The 27,405-nt window shown below is 34.2% G+C and overlaps 1 protein-coding gene across 5 annotated transcripts in view; it reads right to left on the bottom strand.

Moving 5' to 3' along the window:
• Nucleotides 1-1,379: 1,379 nt before the first annotated feature.
• jeb (low-density lipoprotein receptor domain-containing jelly belly protein) overlaps nucleotides 1,380-27,405 on the bottom strand; it is a 96,554-nt gene continuing 70,528 nt past the window's right edge. For 3 of the 5 annotated variants that reach the window (XM_069128254.1, XM_069128252.1, XM_069128255.1), the window contains exons 2-4: nucleotides 25,027-26,605; nucleotides 8,141-8,301; nucleotides 6,479-7,521 (exon numbers count right to left, since the gene is read on the bottom strand). In XM_069128254.1, the coding sequence (XP_068984355.1) occupies nucleotides 7,327-7,521; nucleotides 8,141-8,301; nucleotides 25,027-25,918 (1,248 nt within the window). In that variant the 5' untranslated portion in view covers nucleotides 25,919-26,605 and the 3' untranslated portion in view covers nucleotides 6,479-7,326. Of the gene's footprint in view, nucleotides 4,068-6,478; nucleotides 7,522-8,140; nucleotides 8,302-25,026; nucleotides 27,175-27,405 lie in introns of those variants that run through there. The other 2 variants (XM_069128256.1, XM_069128253.1) reach the window with 2 other exon arrangements.

Raw genomic sequence — 27,405 nt, forward strand, 5'->3', positions numbered from 1 at the left:
TCGATTGATAGAGACTTTATAACAGGAAGCGTAAATTTCGGTCAATAGAAATATACCACCAACAATATTCATCCGTTTCATGCAAATATCGTAAAAGGAATTTCCGTACTCGTGTGAGTATTAAAATTTAGTATAAATTAAAAGAATAATAATTAATTAGTTACAGTAAATAAATATGAAAAATAGATAAGAGAGAAAAGAACGCAATTATTTTTTAATCTTTAATAATCTTTAATCTCAATAGATTACTTTTCCTGCTCTTCAGAGAACGAGGAAATCGAGGAAGGTTCTCATATTTTAAAATATATTTTAAATGAGAGATTTTTGGATTAAAATGATTAAATTGTTAACCTTGTACTATAATTATTCGAGCGAATACTTTTAATCGTTTTCCGCCCTTATATCGCAATATTTTATTATTTTTATATTATTATATTTTTATGTAGATTTTTGTCAGCAAAAAAGGTGAATTTATGCATCTGTTTCTGTTATCTAATTTGTAAACAACAATTCGTTAATCGAGAGATGTACAATTCATTATTATTATTAATTCGAGATTAATCATTGTCATTATTTTTCATAAATTATATAGTCGTTAGATGTAGGAGGTATCGTGTTGGAAAACAGTGTCAGAGAACAACGAAATCCTGTCCGAAATGACAGATGAAATTCTTTCCCTTGTAGTGACAGATGATTCTGGACGTAGAAATGGGTTTCCGACAGCAAGAAAATTGATCGTTCGTTCTCGATGACAGGAAATTGTAGAATTCTAACAGGAGAGAAAAATTATTCATAAAAGATTTTCGTTTTATACCTTTACTTCAAGAAATTGTACAAAAGAATAAAACGCTGAGATTCTCGATGAAATAAACGAAGTTATAAATCTTGTATAAATAACTTAAATTAATTTGAAAGGATTTTACAAAAGAACAGACATTTCAATTTTTCAATGTCTTTTCTACGAAACCAACGTATAAATTGTTTATATATAATATTCGTACTAAGCTCATAATTATCCTAAAAGAATACGGAAAACTAATTTTAATATGTTTCGTAAAATATCTACATCAAAATTTTCAACATTTACAACGAAGTATTTTACAAACCGAATAATTATACTAACTTCTTGAATTTCTCAATATTTCCAACATCTACACCAAGCTAATTCTCAATTTCTAGATAAACAGTCTATCAATAATTCCAATTCTTTCAAACGATAGAAAAATGATAATAAATTACTTTGAAACTTCCAACATTTTAAAAATCTCCTATAGTAATACAAGAACTTTTTAAATGTTCCAACAGTTTCAACATCCGCGACAAATTACTTCCAAAGTCTTTTAAAACGACATAAAAGTATACATTAATAAGTATTCACAAATAATAATAACATCGACAATTCAGAAATTCCTTAAATATTCCAATATTTCCAATATTTTTAACAAACTCTAATAATTTTCAAATCTTCCAGCATCCTGCTACATTTTACAATTTTACAAAATGGTAGAATAAAAATACACAGTCTGTTCCAAAAATAACGGAGCTACTTAAGATTAAAAAAAAACCCAGCAGCGACATCAATACGAAAATTTTATCACATAGAAATACACCCTTCGTCATCGTCATCATTAGGAGCAGAATTATAACGATTAACATTGGAGTAGAGTTGGTTCACGCGCGGAAAAATATGGTGCTATTGTGTAATAATGTACCGGCTCATAATGCAGCGGTCATAACTGCTTCTCTTGAAAACAAATAAATTAAAATATTGCACTAGTTACTCTGTTCGCTGGTCTTAGCATCGTGCAATTACTTTCTATCTCCCCGGCTTCGAACAACAACGAAGGAGAAACGCTGTGACAACATTCGAGACATCCGGAAGGTTGTGACGAGCATTCTCAAAGGAATTCCATAAAAAGATGCTCAACAATTATTTGACGCATTAGTTGAGGGTGCAAATCGTTGTATCGTCACAAGAGAAACGTGTTTTGAATAAAATAGAACATCTTCCTCGATACGATGCCTCTGCTTCGTTATTTTTACAATGTTCGACTATTTTTTGCGACGAGCCGTGTAACAATGAAATACTCAAAGATTTCTACGAATAATAATAACACGAAAAATTCTCGAACTTCCCAGATACTCCAATAATTTCGATATCTTTAACACAAACTTTAATAATTCGGAAATTCTCCACAATTGATCCGCCGTAACTCTGATCAATTCTGCGATTCTATGTAAGGAAAAAAAAAAGAAAGAAAAATCGAACGAACAAGTTTCACGATAGAATCTCGCGATATCCCTCTTCCGGTCATCCATCAACAGTGTGTATCTCAGAACGTATCACCGAACCAGTCGGAAGCTCGCGTTAATCGCGGTAAACGTATCGCAACTTCCTGGCTTCGCTATCATCTTCTAAACGTCAAGCCGCAGAACACGTCCATTTAATTAACAAGCAACGGCCTGTCTATCGAAATATTATCGATTCAGCGATATTCTCACGGGAGAACACGTAGCGAACGCGTGTAAACGAGGCCGCGTCAGAATCAATCCGCACCCCTCGAAGAATCGAGCACGGATCCGCCATATTTTTTGGCTGAGTGTTGCTCGAGAGACGATTCATCTTTACGTTCCCCTGAGTTTGATTTCAACGTGAACATCTCACTCTCGCGCGCGCGCTCTTTCTCTCTCTCTCTCTCTCTCTCTCTTTCTTTCACACGTTTCCGCATGCACACACGCAAGCTCTCTCTATCTCTCATTATGTGTTTGTGTTTGTGTGTGTATGTGTGTGTGTGTGTGTGTGTGTTTTCCTTTACGGTTATACACGGGAGAAAGGGAAAACTCTCTGCAAAATAGATGATGCGGGAGAACGGGGAGAATGCGAGCAGGGTATTCGTCTTCTAGTCAGCACGCGTTCCTTTTGCGAGCGGATTAAATCGCCGAGAATATAAGAGGGGATGCTTTGCAGTCGCATCCACGGCGGAACGTGACCGCGTAAAGTAATTCCAGTGATTCGTGAAGCTGTTCGTGGAATTTGGAATGCGATTTCGCTAGGGTCAGATTCGTGTGACGTTAGGTTTTCTTGGAATTTTAAAAGAATTTTAGAAGAATTTTAGAAGCACCGTAGATCGATGATAGATCCAGATTCTCTCCTCTCGTTCCGTGTTTTGGAGACTAAATGATTTCTACGGATGTTTCTACGGATTCATATCTTCACGAATGCAACTGAAGAAGTACAATTTAAACAGAGGTTCCAGACAATCTGTGTTTTAGAATGCTGTGTCTTTTACGAGCATTCTTGTGTCTCATAAGTACACAAGCATTTAGCATAGCAGTCTAATGATTTCTCCTTTCGTTTTATCCTGGAGGTTTCAATATATTCAATTTTAATGAAGCCTTTTCTTTATAGCAGGAATACCAATTAGATCAAAATGATACATTTAGAAAGATGCAAATATTTTAATATTACGCTTGCAAAACTGTCGAAGAATTTTGAAAGTACATGTTCGTTCGTATTAAACGAATACATCAAATAAGCTAACGTTTCTTTATTTTCAAGACTGCACCGAATCCACAATTTCACATTTAAGTCGAATTAATTGGGATTATCCATTCCATACCCGATCTTTTTTCAATCGAAATCCAACAATCAGTCTTGACCTTGTTAATAAGTTTCCTTCTCTTTTATCGCATTTTTCTGCGAAAAGTAAGGAAGAATTACCTCTACTGCCTTCATCCCCCTCTGGAACTGCTCGCAAGAGAAACGTCCGCTAGCAACGAAACGAAAACCCTGATATGTGTGCGGGTACGCAAGAGTGTGAGTACACGTACACATACATGGGAATATATCATATACATATTATATGCTATATTATACATATATTATATATATACAAATATATATATATATTATATGTATATACATATATACGTGAATGTATAAAGAAGTAAACTCGTCAGACTTATGATTTTATGCATAGGTCAGAGGTTCATCGTCAACAAAGGAATTAGCGTCCTCTTGCCCATCGCAAAATGGCATCTGCCAATACGTCAAGGTGAGCTTTCGTCTGGAACAGAGACAGAAAATAGCGTTTGCTCTTGATAGCCTGGTTCGACATGAAAGTAACGTGTTTAGCTGACAAATGCACGCATGTACCTACGTATATTTCTCATTCAAATTATAGTAAAGGTTAAAGCGATGAAAAATAGGAAATTTGCCTGATAAATATCTTCTTGTTGATCCTTTCACTGTTCACTAAAACGACGATGAAATAATTGTGTGGAAAATTGCGAACAAATTATCCAGTTTTTATCATTCTAAAAGGCTACGTTCAAAGCTTAATACAGAAAACAAACATAAGGAAAATCCCACGAAACACCTGATTTTCATTTATAACATCGAAAGCCATTCAATTCTATTACATATAACTTCTATACATGCATTAAACGTGAAAAACTGTTCGGTTCTGTTCCAAACTTTACCATTGTAGTCGTGGTAGTTATATCTCATTACAGCGTTAAGGAAATTTCAAAAAGTTTCCCACAATGCACACAATATATTCTCGAAAGAATTCTGTGTTAAGTGTTCGGGTACTTTCGTGCGCCACTGTAAAACATACAGAAAGAAATATACGAAAAGAATCCCTAAAATTCCTAACCTTCATCTAGAACCCAAAAAGGACGAACAACCGAAAGAATACCGCCAGCTCCGTAAAAAGGACCATCGTCTAAACTCATCCCGAGCCATTCGTGTGGCCCGATAGCTCGTTCGATATTCCGATCCAGCCCCTACGCATCCCCAGCCGGGTTCTCGGCAAAAAATTCGTTAAGTCAGTTAGCGAACTTTCCCTTCGAAAATCCGCGCGCGTTCTCGCGGGCGTCTACTACTTTTCGAAAGCTGATCGAGTTCGAGAGAGCATCTCGCTACCTTGGAAAATCTAATTCTCCGGTTCGAGTTCGAGGCGATGTAGTTTAATCAGATCCGGGGGCCGCCCACGTTGATCAGGCCAATTCCGTTTCGACAACACGGGCCGTTCCGCGTTCTTCTTCTTTGGCCGTGTTCTTCCGTTACGAGGTGGAAATGGTGGAAGAAAGAGAATAAAAGAGAGAGAGAGAGAGAGAGAGAGGGAGAGAGAGAGGGAGAGAGACTGGCGGCGGCGCGGCTCGACCAGCCGGAAGGAAAAGAAGCAAATATCGATTTCAAAGAGGCGGAGAGGCCGGCCCGGAATCAGCCGGAGAGAAAGGTCAACCGTTCGCCGGATGTGAGGAATGATAAATCCGCGAGAGGGCGAAACGTTGCTCAGATTTCCTTTTTCTTTTTTCTCTTCTTTCTTCGACAAGGTCCTCTCTGTTTTTTGTTTGTTACGCGAAACAGGTAGGTGGAAAAGGGTGGATATAGCAGTTGGGAGAAACGTAACGAGGTCGCTAATATACGACCAGAAGACATGATGAGGCAGTCATTATGAGAAAATATCACAACGTTAAGCAAATATACTTATGTATACTATGTATTTGGATATTTGATTCTTCTTGATGGGACATATTTTAATTGAAAAAGTACATGGTCAAATCAAACTTTGATATGCGATGATTTGGTTCATTATAATCACAATAATTGTATACGAATATTAACGTACTATAAACTGATTAAATCCAGCTTATCTTCGTATCCTGATTCACGGAAGCGTTCAAACGAATATAGAATAACGATACATGAGAAATAAAATACCATTGCGAACGTAAACGTCGCGTGAATTTTTCTGAGAGGGTAGTCAGTTGGCAGTTTTAATTTTGTTGTTTCGTTTGATTCGTACGTGGGATGCGAGGTATCACGATTGCTATGTTTATGCAAGTAACGTGTTTGTATAATTAGCGTGTAGGTTTTAGGTTCAAGTTCGTTCCTCCAAGTTGTTTGCATATACACACCAATTGTGTAATGTTCGTTGTTAATTAAGTGAACTCGAAGGCAATCGTTTTATTGCATTACTTGAAATTAAACATCGACTTCTACACGTGTTTCATAATATTGATTCTATTTATAAATTTAAGAATTAACTTTTTTTAAATTAAAAAAGTGTTGCCTGTTCCTGTGTGTATATTTGGATTGTTTAAAAATCTCGGATTTTTCAAACAACTGGCAGTTTATGTGAACGAAATAATTTGCAATTTATACGATATATTATAAATCTTAATTTAAATGAATTTAATTAACACGTTTACCGTCATGATAGTCGTCGGCGATGAATATTTTAAGATTGTATAATACTGTAATTACTTGCGTGAACGAGATTGTGATTATGTTTAATAGAAATAGTAAAGTGTGATTATAAAAAGAGCATACAATATTACAAAAATTTATTTGTTCAGTTTTTTTTCATTATGATAGTAATATAATAAAATATTAAAATATTACACATTATGTATTACGTTATTAGCTACTGTATATGTATACTGTGTATAAAAACATTGGAACGTTTGAAATACATATAGTAGCTCAAAAAAGCATTTTGACATTTACCACAGAGAATTTGTACCAACATATTATGTACATTATACGAAACTTTTTGAAATTGCGTTGCTACTATAATGAGTCACGACCATCGTGATTACGCTAGTAAACTTTGAAACCAGTCCGACGACGTAAATTGAAGTTAAAAGAGATTTCTTACAAACACGCACTTATTGTTAGCGAAAGGTTAATATATAGCACGAACAGCAGTCTTCAACAAATATTAATTACTGTCAAAGATGCTAAATATTGTAACTCATTGATATAGTGAATAATTGACTACTCAAATATTTTAGTTATCTTTGCGAATATCTTTGCATACTTGCCATAAATATCTTATTATTTTTAAGTACATTTTCACATCTGTTTTAAATTTTCTTGATATAATCACGACAGTTGTGTCTCGTTACAGCGCTAATAATATTTTAAAATGTTTCCTATAATATATACATAAGTCGTTTCTAGGAGTGTTGGAACACTTTCGCGAGCCACTGTAGCACCATTTGTATGCTCGTTCCACTTTTCAAGCGATTTGTACGTAAAACTTATCTCTTGCAGCGCGTGCTAACCGTGCTCTAATCTGCTTCTTTCATCCACTCGTTTCCTTCTGTCCTTTCGCGAGCGAGAATTCTCGTGGAAATCAGGAGCAATTGTTTTCTCTTCTTCCCTTGGTTTGTCTCTCCGCTCTCTCTCTCTCTCTCTCTCTTGTCTCTCTAGTCTTTATTCTACCGGTCGTTTTTTCACGATGGCAAAGGCGGAGGAGAATGCCTTTGTACTTAAAGGCCGGAAGAATTAAGGCGACGAAGCTTTTTAGAGATTTACGGGCTCGCCAGACAGTGCAAATTGAGCCTTGCCGAGTTCGCGAGATTAGTTCCCCGCGGCTTTCGAGTATTTGCGTGCGCATTAGATGATGAACTATGCCGCGAAGGGGTTGGAGACGGCGCAATTGCGTGTAAAATTAGCGAAACGGCGATGCACGGTGAAGGTTGTTCGTCTTCGAGGGTTGCGACAGTCTATAGATAGCATAGAAGAAATTTTGATACGGAATTGGGTGAGAGGTTCTACGAATAAGACGTCGTTAAATTAAAGAATTTAATAAATTAAGAAAGTAAGGATTGGAATGTTAAAGAAATAAAGAGTGAAGAGTTTTAAGATTTAACTCGGCACAGTGATAATGTAAATGTCAGTTAAAGAAAATCGAAGGACATTATAAAAAAAGAGTTCTTTTTAAAACAAAATTGATGACTATGATATTTATAGACTTTATTCTCCTTGGAAGATAATAAATATCAAACTAAGAAATAATAGCGTAAATTTCTTATTTCATGCAAAATGTATTACTAAAAAAATAATATTACGAGACATGACACACGAAATTAATCACATTTTCGCACTAATTATTAATTATATGTACCAAATACTAATATAAAGCATAACGTACACGTTCAATTAATAACACTTTTGCATTCCTTCTATTCTATTCGTTCAATAGTAAGAAATAAAAAGAAAGTATATTACGCAGATTGACAAACTGTATTGCATGATAATTGCAAGAAATTGTGGGGTATTGATCGTGTTATTGATTAATAACGTAATTATACACCGTCGCGAGATGACTAATTGGAGACTTACAGTTTTGTAAAACATGCAGGCTTGCCTGTCCTCGTCTTCGCCTGTAGGGCAGTCTATGAAACCATCGCACAAGGCGTGATCGTCGATGCAATGGTATCTACCCATCCTGTCCGCTGTAGGACACGCAAACCTTTCCATCCCGTCTTCGGAGATTGGACATTCTGGAAAGGAAAGAATTGGAAAATTATAGCCGCGGCGCTTTAATCGAATTACCACTGATATTAGTGCTTTTCAATTCCTTTGGGTTATTACACTGCAATGCTAGTAAAAAATTCGTAATTCTTTTACTTCCTTGCCTTTTTGCCTCAATATTAAGAACATTCTAATAACATGAAGTATCAATAATTTGATATTTATTATTTGATATTACTAACGTTATAATAATATTTTTATAGGCTTTATATCCACAAGGGTAAGTGTTACCATATCTCTTCTTTTTAAGTTTTTATATTTAGTATCTATCTTGTTAGTAATCCTAGTATTTTAACGAGCACTAGATCGCCGATTTTTATATATTCATGTAAAATTTCAAAACTTTTGTGATTATAACATTTAAAGGATTTATTTCGTTGTGTTCATAAAAATATAATTCTTCGGTTGTACCATAAAGTGAAGGAAGAATTTTCACCAAGTGGTCAATTATCTCCTTATTTCGTTATTTTATCGATCTGAGATTTTCCAATTTCTGTACACCATTACTTCTCCCATTCTTTCCTTTAATCGCCCTCTTACCCTCTATTTTCTACCTTCAACACCTCTAACTGTCCCGATACCTCGTTATTCCTTTCAGCATCACCAATTCTTCGTCTCCATTCCACAACTTAGTTATTTTCTCACTTCATCACTGTATTTTTCTACTTATTTCTATCGCGCCCGTATTTTCGTCGTTTCGCGAGTTTCTTCGATATCTTGCATTTTTATTAATCTACCATCGTTTCATATAATTTTCATATAATTTTTCTATTACATTGTTCACACGCTATCGAGCGTATACTATTTTTATGCAAAGATCGACTCGAGCCCTCCCCCGCCCCGGATCACAGCAGCGTCTGTTTGCGCGAAATTTTGCTGCAACCTTGCGAGAAAACGTGTTTTAGAGGCTGCGTCGTATGAAATTCAAAGGCAGCGGAAAAATGCCAAGGCTCTTGCTGACAGTTTCGTTTTATCGATTTATAGAACGCGTTTGTTTCATTTTGTACGCGTAATAAACGTAAATCGTCTCGATAAATTTAACAAAAAGCGCTCCGAATTCGATTAGCTTGTTCTTGTTGCGTGCAATTGAATCGAGTATCAAGGATTAACGGTTGTATAGAAATTCTTGTGTACGTTCGAAAGCTTTTTCATTTTGAAATACGATCGCTGGAAAACGAGGGATATAAGTTTTTTTGCTCTTGAGAATTGCCGACTGAAAATTGCTTCATGCCTCGGAGATAAAAAAGCGTTTTGTTGCAAGCAGATTCTAAAATGACTTTATTCGTATCAGTTCGTGAGTAACGCTAACTTTTATTTTACATCTTGTATTAAAAATTAATATTGGGCTTGTGTATTATTTGAATTAAATATTTGACGATTACGTAACAAAATATTATAATTATATTCATTTGGCTAAACATTATACATATCTATACAATATTTTGAAATAATTATACGTTTATTCCGTTTGAATTAACAAACGATTTGTCTTCAAATTACTTCATTATTTACTTATCTTAATGCAAACTAAAATTATTTTCCGTATGTTATTTTTAAAACAAAGGGTAATTCGTTATCACTAGCTGTTACTTTTTATCATTGTGTTAAAAAAATTGTATCTGATCCTGTTAAATTAATTAGATTATAGATTAGATATAGTTTGGTAGGATATCCTTTATTCTGCCATGACATTCGCTCGACTCGTTCTTCGTTTCAGACAAGCATCATCAACTTATTTACCCGAGATCGATTAGAGTGGAACAACCTTGAATATGACATCATCTCCGAAACATCGGACCTCGCCAATAAAATGGTAGACTAAAATATATCCTACGTATGTTCGTTAGTTTCGAAATATTCTATTAGCGTTTCGACAATGCGTTCATTATTAATCGACGTGGAAACATTCACTTTGTAAACTGAAATGATCGTATGAAAAGAATATGATAATTTCTACTACTTTGTATTTTCAATATGATTTTAATATGTTATCGTTTTTAATGTATTTAAAATAAAATATAAAATATAATAATTTCTAGATTTTTTATTCCGTCATTTTCATATTTTCTTTTAGAATATTTTTTATTTAGGCATTCTATAAGCTTTTCAAATTATTTGTTCTCTACTGCAATTAGTTATTTTATATAGCTTTTTATTATAGCTTGTTCTGCGCCAAAATTAATTTATTCATTACTCTTGTAGTTTTTAATCTGTAAATCGATACCCAATCATTTCGCGTTACAATTTATTATTTTTACAATTTTTCCCATTTTCAATATTTTTTATCTTCCCAGTATCTAACTTTTCTTTGCTGAAGTTAATCAGTTCCTCTATTTTCTAATTCTTAAATCTTCTCGATATCCAACTTTCCCTGTTAAAATTACTTCAACACTTTTTCAATTTTCTGATTTTTAAACCTTTCAAACACTTAACTTCTCCAACTTCAAATTAACCATTCCACTACTTTTCTATTTCTCAATTTCCAAACTTTTCCAACATCAAACTTTTCTCCACCAAAATCAACCGTTTCATTACTCTTCCATCCTCCACTTTTCCTCGTCATTTGTCACCATCTATCACTCGCTTCCTTCTCCCAAGAGATCACTGAAACTGAGAAATTCTGAAAATCGATCTTGCACGAATACTCGAAAAATTCACAAATTATCTGTGTCGGTGTAATACGTGCATTTGGGATTTCCATTAATTTCCATCGTACATGCTCGTGCCCCCGATCGATTCTTAATAAAGCCTTTGTTAGAAGGCAGGACAATGGTCGAATAAAAAGGATACGTCTTCTCCCCTGTCCAACGATATTTCCAGTAACTCCCAGTGCAAATTCTAAAACAACTTTCCGACCAGTCGAGGCTGCTAACAATGCACGACTATTTCTGACAAACCCCGTGGTTGTAGGCGATCGCCACACCCCCTCGAAGACGCGTGTCCATTCGAAACGAAACGACGGAAATATCGTTGTTTAAATCAAGTCAAGGTTGCCTTTACCACACAAGGGGCCAATTAGTGAAATAATAATAATTATGATAATAAAATTATAATAGCTATAAATCTTTACTGAGAAAGAAGAAATCAATCTTTTCCAAAAATTATGAAATTGATCATCTAAGTCACTCATACTGTACCTGTATCTATGCAACCTATAATATTATAATAATTTTTATTTATATTTATAAGTTTTATTCTGTTTTTACTCTTTGTACTTTTAAATGATTAATGAAGGATTATCTCCATGTATACATTGCCGGCTTTTATCAAATTTGTCCGCGATGTATTTTTCGAAAAGGTATCTTTTTACCTGTCAAAATTCATATTGAACCATCAAAGTTAGGGGTTGAGTACATATTTTATAGAATATCTAGAGAATAGAATTTTAAAGAATGTCTCGTTGTAATATTATAAAATACAATCCAATAATATAACAAATATAACTATAACTAAAGGAATTATGAAAGAGACGCTACATTGACCCAACGTTAGTCCTTAATAGGTTAAGCACTTTCATCTCGATTGATTTCACCCTGATTCATATTAAACCAATAAATATAATTCACGGTGGAATTTGTTAACCCACTTTCTTCAGAATAGGATAAAGAAAAAAGTAGATGAAACAGGGAGAAAAGATGAAATCGAGTGAAAGAGGAAAAGGATTCACTAGACCTTAAAGAATCGACATTTTACATTTTCTAGGTCGAGTAAGTGGCGAAAGAAGGATAGAGATTTTTCCTTTTTTCTGTTTTCTTTTTTTTTTTTTTTTTTTTTTGTTTAAGTCGTCACTATGCTTCGAGTTCAATCGAGACAAGCTTCCTTTTGAGATTAAAGGCAGCGTGGATGCACTTAAAGAGCGATTAAAGCTGTAATCCGGAGTTCTCGTCGTTCCACCACTGACAAACAATATGAGAGCGACGGTTTGGAAATCTTTGGGATTTAGAAGGGATGAAAGCAGGAATAGAGCATAGGGAACGTGACAGGTGTACGCCATGTTACTTCTTGGACAGACTTTTCGTAAGTTGTAACGATCGTCGATAGGTTTTTCTTTTATGGAATATGCGTTTTGTGATAGCTCGGGCGTGATATGACGTACGTGACAAATATAACAAGTTTTAACTGAATTTTTTTTCCACGAATTATGAAAAGTCTAGGATAAATATCGGTTTGCATTATTTATGAACGAAACGCAAACACATCCTCCAAATTGGATAATAATTTAGAAAAATAATTTCCATAGCTCGTGTTCCTTTGTTTCATTATTTGTTCGAATATATTCATAGGTATACAACTGTAACGTAAAATAAAAATTATCTCATTCCATGCATCGGAAATATTTTTACCATCCAGCGTATCACAACAGAACTCGTTAATTAACGAAATATAATTACTTTATACCGAAACAATTTCTCGTTTAATTAATAAACGAGCGTCGAAACAACGACGTAATTCATCAAAAACTATATAAAAATTGTATATATGTATATTCGTAAATAGCGAACAGAGGAAAATTGAAAATTAACACTTCTACAAATAAGTATTAAACCTAAATTTTTGTATTAAACCTATTCTACAATATACAGGGTGGTTGGTAACTGGTGGTACAAGCGGAAAGGGGGTGATTCTACGCGAAAAAAGAAGTCGAAAATATAGAATAAAAATTTTTCGTTTGAGGCTTTGTTTTCGAGAAAATCGACTTTGAATTTTCGCTCGGTACGCGTGCGGTACGTTATAACGGATCTCACTGTAGATCGTTGTCTCGATGAAAAAATTAAAAAAAAAATAAAAAAAATTGTTATTCTATATTTTCGACTTCTTTTTTCGCGTAGAATCACCCCCTTTCCGCTTGTACCACCAGTTACCAACTACCCTGTATATTTATTCATTTTTCTTTTGTCAATTATAATTGAGAAATTTAAGCGGTAAACAATATCTCGTACAAGAGAGTGTATGCCACGATATAAACAGGAAAACATTCGTAAATTCAATTAATTGTACCGCTATGATGTTCTTTTGAACTTTAAAGGTATCGTATGTGAATATAGAATGGCTCTCAGATATTTCGACTAATAATTACAAACCACGTTAAATACTTACCATTGTAAGTGCATGAAAGATAAATCTGTAATTCATTTTATTTAACTTTCGAAACAACAAGTAAGGTACAGTTAAAATTGTAAATGAAAAATTTAAAATAATATTTCTTGTCCATATTGAAAACCGGGGTTAACACCATTCAATATTCCAATTCTTCAATTTTGTTTTGTGCTAAATAATACTTTTTTGTCATTTAGTTCTTCAATTTTCTTTCATTTATCGCTGTATCTTAATGATATCAAAGAAGGAGGGTTTATTAATTATTAACGCAGCTTTGCAAACTTTTTATTAAACAGAAGAGACGCAAATTTTTACTTTACCAGTAAAAAGAAACAGTTAGAGCTTTCCCACTGTGGTAATTACACTTTAACGTCGTTACGAGGCAATAAAAGTCACCGATGGAATTGTTGATAGTGAACCACGATGAGGAGGAATGAAATGAAACAGATAAAGGCTTGGAAAAAGTGAAACTTTGAAAACGTCGACATCTCTAATATTTATATATATTGTCGTACGTAAATATTCCGACATTTTAATCACAAAATTTCTACTAACGGATAAATCGAACAAAATCTCGAACACATCGAACCGCAACGTAAAATAATTATTATGTCTACGTATAATAAAATGTTACGACAGGATTAAATGAAATAAAAATTTTAATATATGTAACAAGAAAATTAGCGTGTTTTGTCGACCGTTTGTGGAGAGACGCGATCTCAAGGAAGCGCGTCAACGGGAGTCGTAAATTCCCGTTACGATTTTGCAATTAACGTCATGAAACTGATAGATTCCCTATTTCGTTTAAGATAATAAAGTAATTGAATTAATTATAACGCTGAGGTAACAGGTTATAATGTACTCTTTATTCCAATAACAATTGTAGACAAGATAATTAGGCTCGTTGCGTATATATATATATATGTTAATTAGATAAGTTATCAATTCGTGATGAAACCTTGTAAAATTATTATTCTGTCGCTTGACAAGCTCTTTATCTTTGAATTCTTTGATTTCTGGATATAAGTAAAAATGAAAAAATTCTTCTAAATTGATGGAAAAGCTATTGATGCAAGTAGTGGTATTTAAACAGTAAATAGTAAAATATATTAAATATTATTTATTCATTTTATTTTATCTCGGATTCACAGCTTGGAAATGGATTTGGTTTTGTGACAAAATATATTAGATAAGTTTTCCATTGAAAATATTTTCTTTTTTTCAAAGATATTCTCCAATTTATGTACATCTATTTATGTATGTGTTTTGAATAAAATATATTAGTGTACATATTATAACCAAGAAACAAGTGTGCTAAAAAAGAAGTGTACACGAAGGGCTACTTTATAACGTCACTATATCTTTTCTACAAATATACGTGTAACTTTATACCGTCAAGCGTGGCCTTGATTAGAAAGTGACGCATTTTCTATTTTAGCTGGTTTTCAACCGGATGACGTGGAATCAGAAATTGGTATCGCGTGGTGACACGCGTAACCGCGCTGGTGTGCGGACCGCAACAGGTGCGAATCTCGCGTATCGGTAATGATCACCCGGTAATTGTCATCATTTCAATCTATCCGGGTGATTACTGTGCCGATGAAGTTGATGGTTACGTCAAACGATTTCTGGTGCGATCAAGATATGTTACGTCTATTAGCTACGTGTGTATATCCATGATTTTTTCAATTATTTTCGAACCAATACGTTTTCTCATCGCTGACAAATAATTGTTTAGTTTGAGAAAGATAAGGAAGAGTTAACAGAAAAATAAAAATTGAATAAGAAATAGCATGTTTTTTTTAGCTCAGATGTATAATTATAGGAATTTGAAGAATTTGCTTCAATTTTAAGAAACGTAATAGTACAATATTTCTGCATTGCGGTAGCTAATGATGAGTCGTTGCGACAATAAACAAATAAATAAAAATAATAAAATATTTGTACTGTAAGTGATCTATATATAAGCGATGAAAATTCTCTATTTTGACATGAAAATGAATTTCGATATGGCTGCGAATACATATTTCGTTGCCTTTGATCTCGCGAATATTTTGCGCAGTCTGGGGACTCCTTTAATTTCGAGGAAACGCTGCGTCAAGGTGAAGTCGAGGGGAAACGTGTTACGTAGGTGTTTGGGGGCGGTTAGGAAATTGTATAAGGTGTCGCAAAGTTAGGTAATCGAATATGGTTACTATATTCTATGAGCAGAGATAAATAAGTTTGGATGAATAGTAAGTCGCTGAAAGAGGGAAATGCATTTATTTAACTTCTTATATCTGAAATGTCACCCGCTCTCTTTAATCTGCGAGCAATATCACTGTAAAGTTAAATTTTGTATCTTATTCGTCGTATATGATTTAGTCTGGTGAACATATAATCCATCTCCCTGTCATCGAATTAGAGCCATTCAAAATTTACGATATTTTTCTGCATTTTTAGTAAAATTGAGAAACATGAGCAAACTGTAATAACAGAGTTTACTAATTACTGAGGTGTTATATACATATACACCCACGTTTATAAGTATTAAAACACCTGCTGCAGTGGTATAGAATATGATAATTGATCTGGGTTACGAAGAAAATAATTAAGGATTAGATTAGAATTTTGTAGTTGCATAATGATGCAAAATACACGACGAAAAATTGTGGAAACTATTTGCAAGAATTTTAGAAATAATAAATCAATAATTACATGTTGGTGCCTGTATCATTCTTTGATTTAAATCTTATTGAAACAATTTGAAATGAATCAAATAGCCTAAAGTCTACATTTGATTTAAGGAGTTGAATCAGAAAGTTAATAACATAAATATCAAAGTTTAATAACAATGATAATTTAATAATTCGAATATCAAAATATGAACGAAGAAAGCATTTAAACTTATTATATGCATTTAATCCATGAAATTTGTATTACCATATGAAACATATGAGTTCTTTACTAATTTAAACTTTCAATAAAATTTAATAATTTTCTAATGGTTATCTAGAATTTAGTAAGATTTATATAATTTTTCAATAATTACCCTACTGTTATAAGTCATATTTATAAATTAAACAAATTAAGTAATTTTTTCCAGTACGATCGTCTACGTATATATTTAATAATAGTTATTAAAAATATCAGTCAAGGACAATTTGCAATTTATTTAACGTAGCATGTCTATATATAATATACTTGGAGAAGTAAAATTTTTGTCTGTGATTCTAATTCGATAAGGATTATAAAGAAGGATAAAGGAGTAGTAAAACATACTATTGGAGAATTTTGAGTTAAAATTACCGAGTAAAGTCGAGGATAGCGATGAATACATATGGGTGTTATAAGTTGATTAATAGTATCACAGTTCTGACATATGTTAATGTTATAGCAACAATTTATACTATCGTAATGTCATAAAGTAATAATACACGGCACTATTATTTTCCATGGCTAGTACAATCTATAACATGACGTGGATGCTAATAATAACGCATTACCGAAGAATGGGATTACACGAATTTGCATATCAGTAGTTTGGACTATAACAATATAAAGTACTAGTGCTATATTACCGTATAATGTGTAATATCAAGGACTGGTAGTACAATAATATTCGTCAATTTCTACCTCAAACAGAAAACTTAATAAAAAGGAATACAAATCGAAACACTGGCCAATTTTTATATCTCCATCATATTTTCGTTTTAACAAAGAAGAAGATGTTGAATGTTTTAAAATGTCTTTAACATAAAATTCAAACGAGAATTTAAGACCTTTTAAATATATATAAACTGAATTAGGTTGAAGGTGATGAAAGGGCGTAGGAGGGTTAAAAGTCGATACCCATAATTGGACATATTTTACAGTAGCATCTTGTGTTTTATATTTCAAAAATTATTTGTAAATCGATATTTAATATTTCCATATAATGTTTCTTCATTTTATAAGAGAATAGCAAATACAAAGATAGAAGCAATTTTTTAAATTTATTTTTCATTACCATATTAGATTATTTACTACATTTCATTTTACATTACCTCAATAAAATAAAGAATTAAAAAATATTCAATTCAGTTGTTAATTCAAAGTAAAATCAACTCTGAATTAACACGCGTATGAATACGACTATTGTTAATGTGTTTCTAGAAGAAATTTGGAAAATTGAAGCATTTATTTTACTCAAAAAACTTCGGAACAAAATTACATCCCAGGTTACGAAACATTTAATCGCCCCAACACTAAGGAGGTAATTTTTGTAACATTATATTGTATAATTTTTTTACTTCTTTTATCTAAATAAATGTGGGGGCAAATAAATTGTGCTGCATTTTAACAATATGCGTCATAACGTGTCAACAAAATTCATGGAGCTAACGTTTTTATTATACTATTTTATTTTTAAAGGACTCCGGTGACTGATCGTGATACAATCTGGGACTAGGATCGATGTTTCAAATTGTGGTTTCGACGCTCGAAATATATATGTAAACTTTCGCACCTGACCGATTTCACGAGCTGCTATATCGGTTTCACCAACAATACCGATCGATTATCACTACGTTCCCATTAATCTCTTCCTTCGCAAGATGAACTCTTATTCGAGTATTCTCCCTCGGGGAAAACCATTACCAACGGTCAAAAAACAAAAGCATCCCTTTCAAACAACCCCTTCAATCACCCCAATCACATCCACGAAAACACTCAACCCGTAAAATACTTTCCCTTGAAATACCATACCGGTAAATATTTTCAAACAAACGGAGATAATTCTGGCGATTCGTAATTCCTACGATTAACATGTCTGTGATGGCGGTGGCTGATATTATGCATGTCAGTGACGCCGTAAAGGCCACTGGTAACCAGCAATGATAGATTTAATTATAATATGCGTTAACGAACAGTCACAGTCGCGAAATTGACAAATTAAACAAATGAAACAGACTTTCGATCTATCAAAATTTTAATACTAAATAAACAGTTAGTTTTTGAACTGAATAAACAGTCACAGATATAAAATTTTCGATATTTTCCATGTTTACAGTGATAAATTGCGTAACATATTAAATGCACTATAAACAGGCTTATTTTTTAGTCAGATATTATATTTAGAATTTTATTCTCCAATGAAATTTCATTACAGATTATAGAATGATGAAATTAAAGTTAATAATAAATAATAATTCAGTATTATGGTGTAATTGTGTGACCAAATATTTAGAATTGTGAAGTGGAACATCATATGAATAAGTTTTATTTGTTTTGGACAACATTTTAACACGTTTTTAAATGCTAAAATATTTGTATACTTCATAACTGTCATACAGTAGGAAGGAAAATTACGGACAGATGTTGTGGTTAAACAGTTGAAATAATTTCAACGCGCTTGTCTTTTCCATCACTTTTCGCGACTGTTTTCTCGCCGCTTGCTCCTTTTCTTTGTTCGTTTGATATTACGATTTTTAAAGATTTGTTCATACGTACAAATTGGTTCAGGTTGCATTTTTAAAGGCGGAATAACAGATGGAAAAAGGTGTTTCAAGACAAAATGACATGATATGGAGTGAAAGATATTCTACAATGAATTTTAAGTACTTTTATTGATTGACAGGTATATATGTGCTCTCTTGTATAATCATTCACCAACCACGTAATAATATTAACGAGGACGCAAGCTAGAAGTTAGATTATGGACTTCTCTTTTAAAATTTTATAATTCTATGTGAAACAGCACAAGCTGACTCGTAGCTTGTAAAATTTGTTCCTACAATATCATTTATTTTCTTCTCAAATTTGTTATCAAGATATAACAAGAGAATTTATTAGTACACTATAATAACTTGTAGTTTGTGACTTGTTGAAAATTGTAATTAACATAACTTGTAATTGTAGCGAGTTGTGGCGAGTTTGAAATTGTACTGTTATAATTACCACAGTCGTGACACGTTGCAGTGGTAACGAAATTTCAAGAAGTTTACTAAAACGCACATAATATATTCATAAAAGTTTTCTACTGTAAACGTTTCAAAAATACTTTCACCAGCCTGTAGCTGTAAATCGTAACGATCATTGTTAAACAAAGTTTAATCACGGCTATTCAACTACTTGTGTACAACATTTTTACCTTATTCTACGTTGATAAAACAAACGAAAGGCAGAAAGGAAGGTTGAAGGAGCAAATGACAGCATGCAGCATCATTTAATCAGCGACACCTCGCTTAGCGTACAGGTAGCAGAGTATCAACCGGATTAAAATCCGATAAACCGATTCTCTGTCCGCCCCCAAAAGGTTATTCGAACAGAATTAACGTTCTGACCCTCAAGCGTCCGTCACTTTTCATTTTCCGGAAACGGGCAGCGTGCAACGGTGAAACGGAACCGGCGATTAAATTGTCGCTTCGCCGTAATCCAACTGGACATCGGTCACAGGGTGTGCCATCGTGATCACCAGTAGCGATAAAAGTCATTAAAGAGCTGAAACCACGCGTATCGCTGCTTGAAAAAAAAATCGATACTAGCTAATGAGCAAAAAGTTCTACGCTAATTACGCGCAGCGATCTCATGATTAATCTTTTCGATCTTATGAATGGCTATACGTCAGACAAAATTTATCGTTTTGATGTAGAAGCATAAATTACAGGTTCTACTGGAAGAGTGATTATATATAAGAAGAGTACATTAAAAAAAAATCGCTTTGTTATAAAATGTAGAAAGATAGAAAAACGTTATTAACTGTTCTACTATTGAGGAACGAAGAAATTTTGTTTCTTCTATGATTCAACTAATAATAATCATAATGATCTTAGGTTTTCAAGCTCTCTGCTGAAATATCATTTACGCGTGTTGATCTGTATTCCTCAAATTTAAATAAAAATATGTTGCAAATGTAACGAATGAACTCGTGGAAGTATATAATTTCCTTTTTAGAAATCGAACATTAACCGTGTACTTGCAGTGATGAACGAAAGAAGTTGAGAGGTAATACTATAATCTTATTACAGGAATTTAGTAGAAAACGCAATTCTATTTTACAGGAGCGATGAATAGACGTACTATATATCTTTCGAAATAGATGACTGTTACTACATAGTGAAAAATATCTAGTACAAAGTTACTAATACTCATATGCTGGTTCAAATTTTAAACATTCCTTTGAATTGTATACAATTAAATTTAAGAAATTGACAAAAAATGGACTTGGTCAGTTTGGCTTTCGAGAGATTCGAATGAAACGTACCTGATAGCATTATTTAAATACCGATAATATCACGCAAATGAAACTTTTCATTAAATGCTAAAACAGGAGATACAAATGATCAGTTCTTGGTCAGGTTGGTTATCGAGGTTATTATACACTGTAATTCAAAGTAGCCCAAGGGCTTTTTGCAAATGGTAATGTATACGGAATATTGGTCCCCGAGGGGTTGACATGTAAAGGACACTCGACGAGTAGCATCGGCAAGAAATTGCCCTCCATTTTTCCAGCGTCATCTCTTTTCGGCCCCTCAATTTTTCACACGAATGAAAAATCGCTCGTTTTGAGTTCAAGGCGAGATATCCAATTAATTAGTTTCCTCTCATTGAATTCGAGAGTTCGTCAAACACAGCTAACCTCTACCATACAGAAAAACGATTCCATATTGAATAGATCGATTTTCCATTGCATTACGCGGATTCTTGAAAATGTTCAATTTCTTCAAAATTTTCTGCTCCGACGTTCACCCATCTCTAACCGATTGCTCGAAAACATTTCGACCTGTTTCACGGTTGATATGTTTTATTATATATGTGGTGAGATTGGAAGACTATTCGAAAATCACAGGCGAAAGATATGATACAGTGACTCACGAAAGTATTCGAACACTTGAAAATATTTTACGAATGCACTAAGTATTATATTGTACGAAAAAGTTTGAAATTTCCTTAGCGTCGCTTAACAGAGGAAGATCTCTCAATTTCTTTTACAGAGAAGTAATTTTAAAATTCAGTACATTGTTGATTAATCCCGTGTTACAAAAATTGCCCTTTTAATTTTAGAGCTAAACGTGTAATATTTCATTTTATAATGGTAATTTTAAAAATATCGCCATATTAAAATAATAGAAGCATTGAAATATTGTTTGTCTTAACTGTTATAGCCTTTGGCTTCTACAGAAAGTTGTCAATTATATCTTTGAACGAAACGACATTAAATTAAACGAAAGTGACATTAAATTAAAAAGTCAAAGAAGATGCTATCCTGTTCTTTTTCTGTAGTTTCATGTATGATGAAATTGAATACTGTAGAGATCAATAAAAATTACTTCAAAGATTTTCATCGAGAAGTCACGAAATTACTGAATTGCAACTGCAAAAAGTAACTGCAAAAAAACATTCTATTTTCATAGAAATATATTAGCGTCTAAAGATTTCGAACATTTCACTATGAACTTTTAAGCATTTCAAACGTTTATCAATCGCAAGGTATCGAGAGAATGCGATTAAATTCCTGACACAGAGTGACGAGAGGCTTTAACGCTTCGAATAATTTCAACTAATCGATCTGAATATTCAGCATGGTAGATTAAACCCTTTCGCTCGGTGTGAGTGTAGCATTACTGAAAGCACTTCTACTATGTAGACCGGACTAATTTTTGTTAATACGACAAACTATGTGTATGAAGGTTTAATTATACACTTAAATAAATAGGCTACGAATGTTGTATTTATGGAAAATTTTCAAGTACGAAAATGTACAGAATGCACATAACACGTGTATAAATGTAAAACATATACATATAAGTATTCAAAATAAAGTATTTATTATTTATATATATTTATATATTAAAATATCTACCAGGTGAGAGAAATAAATTTCTATTTAAATTCTATTTGTTTGGCTAATGTCCATAAAAATGTGACTTTGTTTAAACATGCACAGCTTTTTTAGTACCACTCATAAATCAATTGTATCAGGTTGTAATGCTTTACTATCATATATAGCTACAATGATCGTAAAGACTAATAAAATCAGTGCAGTAGAGCACAAGTTACGCTTTTTAAACGATGTTATAAATCGAAATAAAAGTGACTCTAGATACATACATATTATAGAGAAAATTTATAGTACTAGATTAGAGAAATGTCGAATCTATAGAGACTGGTGGGAAGCAAAATGATTGTTCGATACGTGACAGCTTATACGCTCTTCGTAGCTTTTCTTTGTTAAAGAAAACAGGTTGGATGAAATGGTATTGTAAACAACGAAAGCAGAATGTTGTTGGGAATAAAGCGATGATTAGAGACAAATTGCAATAGAAACAATTACGTTCGTACTCTGTATGTTTGGAAAATACGCGTATGGCGACTTTCGAAATTAGTTTCGAGCCACCACGCTACACACGTAAAAGAATAGTGAAAATTCCTGTAATTCGGAGTAAATGGATTCCAGAGGACGAGCTCGAGGAATAACTTGCATTCTGAAGGACAACTGTACCCTATACAGTCACAGTTACACGTGTCGAAATGAACTCGACGTATGTTCAATTTGAGTCTGTCGTACTAGTTCGAATTAGTTTCAAGATAAATTTAGTCGCAAGAAATAGTTGAAGTTTTGTTATTGTATGCGTGAAATATCGTCTTTCCGAAATTCGAATTCGACGGGTCAGCATCGTCTATTAAATTCTCACATATCGACCTTGTCAGCCACATTAATCTCCTGGTTTATGATTTTGCTCATAAGTACATATATATGTACTATACTGTTACCTATTTATTGCTTTAGTATAATGTCCAAAGCAAAACCACAAAATATTATGGATAATTTATATTCAGCAAACTATAGTCTCTTAATATAAGTGAAGTCAGAGTTAAAGTTGAGCTTTGATATTAGAACAGCTTACACTCGTCGTATTTGATCTATAATCTGGGCTATGTAGGGACATAATTCGATATTTCAGAGCAAAAGGTTGAAGAGAAAGAAATTTCCTATAAACCATCGCAAGATATTGAATGTTAGAGAGATTTATAATAAAAGTACTGAAATTTAATTACTGACTATTTTGAAGAATTATGGTAACCCTGTAATTTTCTTATATCAGTTTATAAAAGTGCCATAAAGATTGCTATATAGGAACACGAATCAGCTATTTTATTTAGACAATTTTTTGATATGTTAATTTAAAAAGAAGCCATAAATCATGCAACTGCAACAGCTTCATTACAATTTTTGAACAGAAATAATGGTTCCTATAAATTTGGAATAATAAAACTAGTCAGTCATTGCAATAATGCAATAAATTATTGCATAATATATTATGTTATAATATATAAATTACAATACTAATATCTAATGTCAATATTTATATGTAAATATATATAGTTTTAACATATTTTTAACATTTCAATTTTAACAGAAATGTATTTTCCTATTAAATAGCTCTCTAACGAAACTATTTGTTGGTCAAATTTTTTATGAAAATAGATGTACACTTCAGATTTAAGTTTTTTAGAACTATTATAGATTGCTTCTATAAACAGAACTCGGTGACAGATTTATAAATACCGACATCTATCCACTATTACGTTATTCAGGATCAATGATACTGTCGAATGAGTACGAGATTTAGACCGAATTCAAGATTCTCAATAATTATTGAAAGAACAGAACGTCTATTTTCCGCTAATCGAATTTTAATTTAAAAAAACTTCTACTATCAAAATATAAAGCAAAAGTCTAATTTAGCTGTAGCTTGAATCAATTTTTTAAGTCAAATCTTCTACATTGTCTTTAAAAATAGAAATACAACTAAACATAAAACTCTAAGTTCTTCGTCGGCCTTATACACATAAAAAATTCATATTCTAAGAGAAGATTTTATCCAACTGTAACTTAAAAGTTTCGATAATTTCTCTGAAAGTATAAACTTCCTTAAAAATACAAACGAAGAAACCGTATTTTTCTGTAAACTCAAAACTCTCTAGGACTCTTCGAAAAATAAGATTTCTATAAAGAAAAATTTAAAAATGTATGTGTTTCCCGTAGATAATACTTGAATCAAAAAATTCAAGGTAGCAAAGATTTCACTATTTTAAGTTTCATTAGTTTTAGACAAAACTCAGTAGACATAAAGAAGAAAAACAGTAAGTACTTTTATTATAAAGCATCACTGTTTAAAATATTAGTACACTGATGTTAATGCAAAAGTTTTGGTATATCGACTTGTTACAAATTGGTTCTTCAATAGATACTTTCTTCATAATCGAGCATATTATATATTATACGTGTTATATAAAACATTAACAAATTTCCTTAGCATTGTAACGAGATACAATTGTCATGACTATATTGATAAAATTTAAAATAAATCTAAATATGCATATATAGTAGATAATCATAATAGTAATCATGGTAGTCAAATCTCTTTGCTAGCGAAATTTACAGTTGCGAAATGTTTCGTATAGCACGCGTAATATATTCGCAAAACGTTTCTATAAATTTTGAAATTACTTCCATAAGTTACTGTATGTATGTATAACGAGCTATGGGAGCTATAATTCAACTACGAAAAACACCACGAACTTTCTCTACAGCCCAAATCCCATTCAAACAAACACGAAAATGCAACACTCACCGATTTGCGGTACGTCGTACTGTATGCTTCCCCTGGTGGATCTGAACATAATTTGAGAAGCGACGTTGATGCCGTTCCCGAGGGAGGACGGCGGTTGAGCTTGATGCGGAGTCGACTCTCCGGAGAGGTCGATGGAGCGGCGTCCGACAAGAGTTTGGCTTCTCTTTCCGGGAGGCTTGGCTGTGTCCAGGCCAAACGGTGGCCTCGACACAAACGTTGCGCCGTTCTGATAATCCCTGTACTTCTCAGGTCCCCGTGATATCGAGTCAGTCTTCATGTTCGCAGCAGTGTTTAACTTCTGCTCGAAGAGATCGTCGTAGTTCGATTGTCTGGTTTCTTGAAAGCTCTTGCGTCCTGTTTCATCGTCGCATACTCTTATAGGCAGGCTGACCGTATTTCTCGAGTGTCTACAGTCGATTCGTAGCTTCTTAGTACGTTGACTACCCAGAGGGCCACCGCCCATTGGCTGTTGTTGTTGATCCTCGTGTAGAAATTGTTCGCCCGGTTGTGTCGCCGTGTTCATGTATTCGGAGTAGAGCATGTTCAACATAGCGGGTGACAGGGCAAAGAATACAGTCTGTAGCTCCCTAGGCTCTCTGATCATATCGTCGATCAATATACCAGCTGGTGTCCATGAGGAGATCCGTGGCTCGTCGTTCAATAGCAACCAGTTGGACAGGTCGTCTCGGTGAGAGGCCTCGGGAGGATATATCCTGAAGTGCAACAGGTTATTGCCTACCGAGTTTAGCTCGCTCTTCTTTCTGATCCCGCTACCGTGCCGGTAGTCCTGCTCCTGTGCACCCTGCATGATGATCACCGGGCGATTCCCCACGGCCAGGTCCAGCCCTTGTCCCACGTACGTGAGAAGCCAGAACATGCACACCGCCATCATATATGTCACAATTTTCACCGGATTTAACCGGGCTGGCTTTCGAATCGATTAAAAATTAAGTGTCTTTTGTTTCTCTCCTCTTCTTCTTTTCTCTCTTCTTGGATCGATTCTTTATGTAGCTTCGCCTTTGTTACTTTTTCTCTTTTTTTTTTTGTATGTTGTTTCGTTTTTAGCGCTTTTTATTGTATACACGTACCGCGCTCGATTTTCGTTTGCCAGTCAAAAGGCACGACGCTGAGAGTTTAGGCCGACTTTTCGTTAGCTGTGCAGGGGGAGGAAGCGTTTCTGTAGGGAGCGACTTGAGGGAAGAAAACGCGGACGATGAGCGATGACCGGCGATCAATCGATAACCGTGTAGGCATCCGTTACATGGGAAACGAAACGTTTCTTAAACGCGTTCAACTACTTTTATTCTATCTCTCGTTTTTCTACTTTGCTGCTTTTCTTCTTTCATCGAACACTCTTCTAAATCTTCGGATATAATCGGAATAGGGAGATCAATAAGAACATCACCTATTCTATTCTCTTTCGATTTCCTTCTTCTCTTCGTTTCTCTTCGATTCGACTCGATTCGGTCGGCGATCGTTGCACAGTCCACGATCGTGTCTCGTTAATGTCGCATTTCCGAAAATTTCCGACGATTCGTTCCACTCAATGTCAACAGAGGCTCTCGAGGATTTCCGCGTCCTGAAATCAGGCCGTTAGTAAAAAAAAGGATGGCTCTTAGTCGACAATAAGGCGTGTGTCTGAAGAATAATATGCAGTGCCAGTGATGAATGGTGCTGGTGCTGGTCGTGGATGCTTATTAAGGTGCTCGATAGTGTGGGCAACAACGAAACTCGATTTTTCTCCTGGTCCTCCTGCTCTTACCCCTGTCCTCTCTCCCTGTTGCCTGCATCGCGATTCTTTCTCTCCTCTGTCTCTATTACAACATACTACTCTCCACTTTCTGATCCCTCTACTTTCCCCGGTAGAAATCGAAAGTCCAATTTCCAGGATCCACGACTACTTATGGTCCCTTGGCTGCGTCTGCAGATTCTCTATACTGGTTTCTGTCTTAAATTAGACACTTACTGTCCTCGATGGCGTCATAGAAAACTGCTTTCTATCTCTGGTTTCCATGCTGTCGAAGGGCCCCGTGTGCCGGTTCACGGTGCTTGACTTTTGGAAGTGCTTGTGTGCCAGTGAGGCGTTATACGAGATTCTACGTGCGGTGTGACACGGCGTGCAGCGGTGACATCGAACTCTCCGAACGACTTTAAAGTGAGGAAAAGTGGCTATGTAGTACGAGAGAGATCAACAGGTGCCCGAAAAATGTGCAAAACCGTGCTCCTGGTTTGGGGGGTGAGGGGGGTGGGGAGAAAGGGGATTAATTAAGGCGCCGGACGACACAGCTGGTCGTCGTGACGTCGAAAACACCGAAGGAGTAGAAGAACATAGTACGCACATCGATCATACAGTGATAGAGTGTGACACAACACAGGCGG

Source organism: Bombus flavifrons, chromosome 15 (assembly GCF_040668555.2).
Source record: "Bombus flavifrons isolate JBK064 chromosome 15, iyBomFlav1_principal, whole genome shotgun sequence".
In the NCBI taxonomy this organism is placed as follows: Eukaryota; Metazoa; Arthropoda; class Insecta; order Hymenoptera; family Apidae; genus Bombus; species Bombus flavifrons.